A 9,759-nucleotide genomic window follows, 5' to 3' on the forward strand; every position below is an offset into this window, starting at 1 on the left:
CGGCGTAGCGTATCGGAGATACGCTACGCCCGCAGAAAAATAAGCCAATCTACCTGAATCTAGCCCAATGGGTGCAGACAGGGCCGGACTTACCATTGGGCTTGAGTGGGCTCAAGCCCATGGGCCCCGCCCCGGACGGCAACCCCCCTTTTTTTATTTATTTTTTATTAAAAAGAATGTTTCTTTTATATATATATATATATTTTATTATATTTTATTATTATTAAAGGGCCCAGAGGTCTCCAGGGCCCCTGGATGGCAACCCCCTTTTTTTATTTATTTTTTATTAAAAAGAATGTTTCTTTTATATATATATATATATTTTATTATATATTATTATTATTAAAGGGCCCAGAGGTCTCCAGGGCCCCTGGATGGCAACCCCCTTTTTTTTAGGGGTCCGAAGGTCCCCCGAGCCCCGGACGGCAACCCCCCTTTTTTTATTTATTTTTTATTAAAAAGAATGTTTCTTTTATATATATATATATTTTATTATATTTTATTATTATTAAAGGGCCCAGAGGTCTCCAGGGCCCCCGGATGGCAACCCCCCTTTTTTTTTTTATATATATATATATATATATATATATATATATATATATATATATATATATATATATATATATATATATATTTTTGTACAGAGGTCCCCAGGGCCCCATGTGGCAACCCCCCCTTTTTTATTTATTTTTATAAATGTTTATTTTTTTATTTTTGTTTATATTTTTGTATTAAAAGTCCCAGATGCCCCAGGGCCCCAGATGGCAACCTCCCTTTTTTTATGTATTTTTTATAAATGTTTATTTTTTTTTAATTAAAGGGCCCAGAGTTCTTTTTTTTGTAAAGGCCCCCCCCCGCTTCTCAATTTGCGACAGCCCCCCCGCTTCTCAATTTCAGGCGGCAGCACCCCCCCCCCCCCGGTTCTCTGCTCCAGGGGGCCCATGCCTTAAGCTGTGTAAGGGGTAAAGTTGCCACCTTTTCTTCAAGCCAAACCCGAACACTTTAGTGGCACAGGGAACATTTTTTTCGTAGTATACACAATAGGATTATAAAAGACCTGGGGCACCTTTGGGAGCCTCAAGGAGAGTGGTAATGCAGCGTGCTGCGGCAAACAGTGGGTGTGGCCAAACTGCTCTTGCTGACATCATGGCTCCCCCTCAGTGATGCCAAACCTGCCCCCAGACAGAGGCCCGCATCTCCCGAATGGCAACAGATTTTTGTGTGACTACCTCAGTTACTTGGGGAGCCACAGCCCAGTCTAAATAATGTGTCCGGGTTTCAGGCAGACTGAAACCCGGACACAAGATCCCAAACCCGAACTGTCCGGGTGATTCCTGGACAGATGGCAACCCTAGTAAGGGGCTCCAAAATTTCTGATGGCGGCCCTGCGCATACCTGCCAACGCGCACGGATTCTGCGGGACTTTCCCGCACAGACAGCTTCTTCCCGCAGTCCTGCGAAAGGGTTAATTTTCCTGCACTGCAAAAGGAGGAGGCAGCACGGAAGCAGGAGGAACCAAAGCGGTGTGTGGAGGACTGTGGCTGCTAAAGGGAAGAAAGCCGACAGCCGGGCTAATGACAGTCTGTGGCCCCGGCACAGGTGAGAGGCACTCCCCCCCAGGAGGAACCGGAGCGGTGTGTGGAGGACTGTGGCTGCTGAAGGGAAGAAAGCCGACAGCCGGGCTAATGACAGTCTGTGGCCCCGGCTGTCGGCACAGGTGAGAGGCACTCCCCCCCCCAGGAGGAACCGGAGCGGGGTGTGGATGTCTCTTTAAGGGAAGAGAGCTGACACATTCCGTGCGCAGGTGAGAGGCACCCCCCGCTCAACAAATTTAATTCCCCCCCCGCTCAACAACTTCAATTCCCCCCCCCGCTCAACAACTTTAATGCTTTAATGCGCCCCCCCTGCTCAACAACTATGATCAGCCCCCTCACTCAACATCTTCGACCCCCCCCCCCCAATTCTCGGCTCCAGGGGGCCCCTTCAACACTCAAGCCCAGGGGCCCCTACCACCCTAAGTCCTGCCCTGGGTGCAGAAATAATATTCCTACAAGAAACCCATCTGGCACTGGACGCCAATATTAAATTATATTCCAGGAAGATTCCTACATGGTATTACGGAGACTCCTCTACAAAAACGGCAAAAGGGGTGGCAATTGGTTTTGGAAATCCTATGCCACTTACAACTCCTAAAAGCCTGTGTGTGCATGAGGCCATAGAATAACATGGAGAGGTGTTTGACGCTGCTAAAAGCCTTTAAACTCTGGTGGCAGGCCGCATTCAGAAGGGGGATAAAAGAGAAGCCTCTCCTGGTGCAGTATATCCAAATCTATCTAAAAATAGGATTTTTGTACTCACCCTAAAATCCTTTTCTCTGAAGTTCATGGACGGACACAGCTCCTTTATTCTTGACCTTAGGGTTTATATGCCGTCTATCAGGAGAGGACTAGGCAGACATGTTAAACAGTTAAAAACATGTAACAGCAAAGCTAAACAGTACCACCCAGGGGGCAATCCCTCTGGCTATAACCCCTCAGCCTGCAGTCAGCAGCTCAGTTCGTCTAATAGCAGTACAAACATAAAAAGGAGGGGTGGGTGCTGTGTCCATCCATGAACTTCAGAGAAAAGGATTATACAGTGAGTATCTTGACCTTAGGGACGTCCCCAAACAGTGTAAAAAAAAAAAAAAAAAAAAAAAGAAAAAAAAAAAAATGAAAAAAAAAAAAACGAGGGGTGGGAACAGTAAGCAAACAAACTTCCACCCAAAACAACCAGAGCTCCTCAACAGGGGAGGAGTTGCAACCTCAAAACGGCCACTGCATCCGCAGATGCATGCATATCAACCTTGTAAAACTTAGTGAACGGATGACCAGGTCGCCACCTTACACACCTGGGAGACAGACGCTTGATGTCGGAAAGCCCAGGAGGCTCCTATTGCCCTGGTCGAATGCGCCGTGACAGGAAAGGGAGGCGTCTGCCCTTTTAGGGCATAAGCCTGAATCACGATCTGTCTGATCCACCGAGAAATGGGACCCGTTCCTCCAATGTAGTTATCTATAAAAATGCAAAAATGACAACGTTGTATAATAAAAGTTTGCTTAAAGACTGACCAACCGCTACTGACTGGGAAGATAAACACAAGCCAGTCAGTAGCGTTTGGTCAGTCTTTTAGAAAACTTTTATTATACAACATTGTCATTTTTGCATTTTTATAGATAACTGTACATTGGAGGAACGGGTCCCACTCGGGAGGTCTCTGTACCACCCCAGATGGACCTTTTTTTTATTAAACTGTATATGTATTCATCAATAAAGTTTTTGTTACCATTCCATTTGACCCTGTTGCCGATTCTCCCTCAAAGACATTACTTGAGACCTCCGTCTCATCCTTCTCTTTTTTACCTGTTACTCAGTGTCTATTGGGAATTATCCCATCTTATATATACGAATCAGAGGTTTGGAATATTAATAATACACCCCAGGTTGGATTCCATTTTTTTTACTTCATTACTTTCTTTGGACTAGTTACTGACACACAAACAGTGAGTCTGACCTCCAAAACGAAACCGTAGCAGACAGATACACCCGCAGAGCTCGGACCACGTCCAAGGAATGTAAAGCAACCTCCTTGGCTGCGGGCATAGCACCGCTTTATTCTTGTGGAGGATCAAGTAGGGAGACTTGCAAGACAAGGCCGCCAATTCAGAAACCCTCCTGACGGATGCAATAGCCACCAAAAAGGCAACTTTCTGAGAGAGTGTCAAAAGGGGAATCTCTCTGATGTTCTCAAACGGAGGTTTCTAAAGTACCGAGAGCACCAGATTCAAATCCCACAGAGCCAGTGGCGGTCGAACCGTGAGGGGCCACATGCCAAACCCCTTGCACAAATGCACTCACCAGTGAATGAGCCACCAAGGGTCGTTGAAAGAAAACAGCCAAGGCTGAAATCTGCCCCTTAATGGTGCTTAAGGCAAGTTTTTGATCCACTACTCGCTGTAAAAACAGCAGGATCATGGAAATCGAATATGTCCGTGGACGCTACTCCATCTCCTTACACATAGAGATGTAGGCCTTCCATGTGCGATGATGGATTTTCCGAGAAGATGACTTCCGTGCCCTCAGCATGGTGGAAATTACTGAATCCGACAGGCCTCGGTCCCTTAGTACCTTACTTTCAACAGCCATGCCATTAAAGCCAGCGACTGTAAAGCAGGATGAAGTAAAGGTCCTCTCACATCCGCTGCCAGGCTTACTAAGTCGGCGTACCAGGGACGCCGAGGCCAATCTGGGGCAATTCTGCAGAGCAGATGAGGAAGAAGTTTCAGCGGGGGGGGCATAAATTAGCCGATACTGTCCCCACGGAGCCACCAACGCTTCTGTCGCGTCTGCCCAGGGATCTTTGGACCTGGTCACAAAGGTCAAGAATAAAGGAGCTGTGGCTGTCCATGAACCAAAGAGAAATTAACATTAAAAGCCCACTTGTAATGTGTAGAAGAAATCACAGCATTCAAATATTCTGGGAACACCGATCTGCGTTCCAATATGGCGGAAGTGGCGTGTCACGTTAGTCCCACCCCTGTTTGAGCCTGTCTTCTCTGATCCTCCCCTTCTTCCACTGTCCCCTGATAATTTCCTAAGAGTGCATGTGATCAGCACAGGGTCAATCAGCACTGTCCAGACAGAGGACCAGAGGTCTTGCAGTTTGATAGGACAGTCAGAAAACTCCTACAAACTATAACCAGTGCTTGTCTGAACACTGATAGAAGTCACAAGACTGCTCTAACTGCTGATGAGAAAAGGAAATTAGCAGTTTATATTTACTAAAATAATTGCATTTCCATGTTTTGTGTAAGACCAGATATAGAGAATATAGAGAGTAACACTTTAACACCCCTTTCACACTGAGGCGGTTTTCAGGCGTTTTAGCGCTGGAAATAACCTCTGCCAAGCGCCTTCCATTCAAGTGTGACTTTTAAAACTGGGGTGAGACGTTCCGAAAAGTCCCGCAAGCAGCATCTTTGGGGGCGGTTTGGGAGTGCTGTATTTAGCGCTCACCAAAACGCCCTGCCCATTGGAATAAACAGGCAGCGCTTCTGAAGCTCCTGAAAAGCGATTCGGAAGCGCAGCAACACAGGAGTTTTTAACCCCTTCTTTGGGGTTAAAAGCGCTGCTTAAACAGTGCTAAAGTGCTGCTAAAATGAGCGGCTGCGGACCCAGTGTGAAAGGGGTCTTAAAGGAAAAAAAAATTGATGAAATGACTGTTTACAGGGTATAGAGACATAATAGTTAACTGATTCCTTTTAAAAATGTTTAAAGATAGATAAAAATCAATCATATAATGTACCTGTAGTTTCAGTTTCGTTTATGCATCTAGTTTCATGCTTCTGTGAAGTACAGAGACACAGAACCAATAGAGGGCAGTGATGGTTTGTAAAACGAAAGTGATTGGTTCTGAGGGGTTTAAGACACACAGTAATCACACCTCCTTGATTAGTGGCACAGAGAGAAAGCTCCCATGACTTCTTTCACCAGGAAACAGACTGTTCAGAACAGAGAGGAATTACAGCAACATCAGAGCAAAAACAAACAATGAGGACATGAAAACAGGACTGCAGTAAGGTAAAGGAAGCTATTTAGCTAAAAAAAAAAAAATCCCTTTAGTGACCCTTTAAAAAGTGGGAGTTCAGGACACCCAAGCTCATCTCTAGCTGTCACAATGGCTTTATATGGAGATCACACACACACAACCACTTTAACCACTTCCCTACTGGGCACTTAAAGCAGAGGTTCCGCAGCCAATCTTTTTTTTTTTTTTTTTTAGGCATTCAATGTGTTTTTACCTAACAAAGTAAAACTCACTTGTTTGGTGTCTTCAATTATCGTCTGTCCTTTTTCTTTTAAAAGAAGAACTTTAAAAAAGCGGTATAGGGATTTTCCATTTTGCTTGTGGGCATTGTGAAGCCCACAAGCACTGATTTCCAGGTAGCGGTGAATGCTCATCTTCCAGCATTCAAGCTCTTTCTTGCACAGTGTTTTTACGGAGAGTAGCGCCGTAAACTTCCTGGTTGCCATGACAACGGGCGGCGTCATTAAATGTTTATGCCCCCTTGTCATGGCATTCACAACAGTAGAATTAGATACGCCCTCGTCACGTGACCGGCGTCATGCGTCACTTCAGCAGGATGGCGTTCCGCATTGTCTCTTGGGAAGCAAGACACTGTGTTCCTAGGAGACATGTGGGGAGCTCCCACATTACATTGCGGCGCTGGGGAAAGCATTAGAAACGCCTACTCCTGCGGGAGTGAAATCCCGGAAGTCGCACTTCACCTGTATATACTACGGTATTTACACCATAAAAAAAATTTGATGTGGCTATTGAAATTCTTAAGAGTGTTAAATGTGATCTTATGTTGTTTTGGGCGGAACACCGCTTTGGGAACTGGTAGGCAGCACAGATGAGCATCGGTCCTGGTCTCCTTCATCGGCACCGATGCTCATCTGACAGCCGTGAGTGACCGGCTATTTTTTTCTCCTCACGCTGTCAGCGCGAGGAGAAAAAAATAGCCGAATACCAACTTTGTTTACATCACATGATCAGCTGTCATTAGCTGACAGCTGATCACGTGGTAAGGGGTCGGGATCGACCCCTTACTCTGATTTGTGATCAGCCAAGTCTCATTTACCCACTGATCACAGAGCGAGCTGGGCGCGCAGGCCAATTAAGCACGGGAGGACGTCAAGGGACGCCCTCTCGGCAATTCAGGTTTGTTGATCTGCTGAGCTGATTCCAGCTATGGTATTTGTTCCTCTTAACAGCGGACGATCAGCTGTTGCGTTTGGCTATTTCCGTAGAGTTTGCAGAAGGGAGTGATCTGCCGAGCTGGTTCCAGCTATGGTATTTGTTCCCCTTAACAGCTGACGATCAGCTGTTGCGTTCGGCTATTTCCGTAGCCTGTTACTGCGCATGCCCAAAGTCTGCGAAGTCGGTTGTGGAACTTCTCAGATGGTGGAACAAGAACATTAAGACACCGTGCTGTAGCCGTCTGAAGTGGTTAACACATACAGTATGTCACATGCATTGTACGCTGTTACCATCAGAAAAACAGCTGAGAATTGCAATGAAAACATGACACGCACGGAGACATGATAACATGACATGCACGGAGACATGATAACATGACATGCACGGAGACATGATAACATGACACGCACGGAGACATGATAACATGACATGCACGGAGACATGACACGCACGGAGACATGATAACATGACACGCACGGAGACATGATAACATGACACGCACGGAGACATGATAACATGACACGCACGGAGACATGATAACATGACACGCACGGAGACATGATAACATGACATGCACGGAGACATGACACGCACGGAGACATGATAACATGACACGCACGGAGACATGATAACATGACATGCACGGAGACATGACACGCACGGAGACATGATAACATGACACGCACGGAGACATGATAACATGACATGCACGGAGACATGACACGCACGGAGACATGACATGCACAGAGACATGATAACATGACATGCACGTAGAGACATGACACGCACGGAGACATGATAACATGACACGCACGGAGACATGATAACATGACACGCACGGAGACATGATAACATGACACGCACAGAGCCATGACAACATGACACGCACAGAGCCATGACACGCACGGAGACATGATAACATGACACGCACGGAGACATGATAACATGACACGCACGGAGACATGATAACATGACATGCACGGAGACATGACACGCACGGAGACATGATAACATGACACGCACGGAGACATGATAACATGACATGCACGGAGACATGACACGCACGGAGACATGACAACATGACACGCACAGAGACATGACAACATGACACGCACAGAGACATGACAACATGACACGCACAGAGACATGACAACATGACACGCACGGAGACATGACACACACGGAGACATGACACGCACGGAGACATGACACGCACGGAGACATGACACGCACGGAGACATGACACGCACGGAGACATGACACGCACGGAGACATGACACGCACGGAGACATGACACGCACGGAGACATGACAACATGACACGCACAGAGACATGACAACATGACATGCACGGAGACATGATAACATGACACGCACGGAGACATGATAACATGACACGCACGGAGACATGATAACATGACATGCACGGAGACATGACACGCACGGAGACATGATAACATGACACGCACGGAGACATGATAACATGACATGCACGGAGACATGACACGCACGGAGACATGATAACATGACATGCACGGAGACATGACACGCACGGAGACATGATAACATGACATGCACGGAGACATGATAACATGACATGCACGTAGAGACATGACACGCACGGAGACATGATAACATGACACGCACGGAGACATGACACGCACGGAGACATGACACGCACGGAGACATGATAACATGACATGCACGGAGACATGATAACATGACACGCACGGAGACATGATAACATGACACGCACGGAGACATGATAACATGACATGCACGGAGACATGACACGCACGGAGACATGATAACATGACACGCACGGAGACATGATAACATGACATGCACGGAGACATGACACGCACGGAGACATGATAACATGACATGCACGGAGACATGACACGCACGGAGACATGATAACATGACATGCACGGAGACATGATAACATGACATGCACGTAGAGACATGACACGCACGGAGACATGATAACATGACACGCACGGAGACATGACACGCACGGAGACATGACACGCACGGAGACATGATAACATGACATGCACGGAGACATGATAACATGACACGCACGGAGACATGACACGCACGGAGACATGACACGCACGGAGACATGACACGCACGGAGACATGATAACATGACATGATAACATGACACGCACGGAGACATGATAACATGACACGCACGGAGACATGATAACATGACACGCACAGAGACATGATAACATGACACGCACGGAGACATGATAACATGACATGCACGGAGACATGACACGCACGGAGACATGATAACATGACACGCACGGAGACATGATAACATGACACGCACGGAGACATGATAACATGACACGCACGGAGACATGATAACATGACACGCACGGAGACATGACACGCACGGAGACATGATAACATGACATGATAACATGACACGCACGGAGACATGATAACATGACACGCACGGAGACATGATAACATGACACGCACGGAGACATGACACGCACGGAGACATGATAACATGACACGCACGGAGACATGATAACATGACACGCACGGAGACATGATAACATGACACGCACGGAGACAGGTATGGTTGCAGGAGATCAGTGGGATAGAAACAAAAATGACAAGAGTTTTTGATTGAGTGCCTAAGTGAAGTGAATGCCATGGATTTATACGTGTACTATACCTGTGTGGCCCCGTACGCCGCCCAGGAGCAGAGTATGGGCAATGCTGCACACTGCAGTCCACACGCCGACTCCTCCGACTTTCATCCTTCTACCAAGTTTGAATTAGCGCTTAGGAATACCAGGCTAGAGCAGCCGAGAGCCGATCACTGAGCTGGAGCGATATAGCTTTCTCGGTCATTTTCAGGCTACGGACTTGTGATTTTATAGCAGCAGCATCCTGGCCAGCAGCCCATGTACCAGCAGCAATGTGCAGGCGAAC

General features: G+C 46.9%; 1 protein-coding gene across 1 annotated transcript in view; it reads right to left on the reverse strand.

Moving 5' to 3' along the window:
• The window catches only part of NEMP2 (nuclear envelope integral membrane protein 2), a 72,512-nt gene extending 62,854 nt beyond the window's left edge, over window positions 1-9,658 (reverse strand). The window contains exon 1 of the mRNA XM_040357171.1: window positions 9,500-9,658. Coding sequence (XP_040213105.1) covers window positions 9,500-9,584 — 85 coding nt within the window. The 5' untranslated portion in view covers window positions 9,585-9,658. The remainder of the gene's footprint in view (window positions 1-9,499) is intronic.
• Between the last annotated feature and the right edge of the window lie 101 nt (window positions 9,659-9,759).

The sequence above is a fragment of the Rana temporaria genome, chromosome 6, assembly GCF_905171775.1.
Source record: "Rana temporaria chromosome 6, aRanTem1.1, whole genome shotgun sequence".
NCBI lineage: Eukaryota > Metazoa > Chordata > Amphibia > Anura > Ranidae > Rana > Rana temporaria.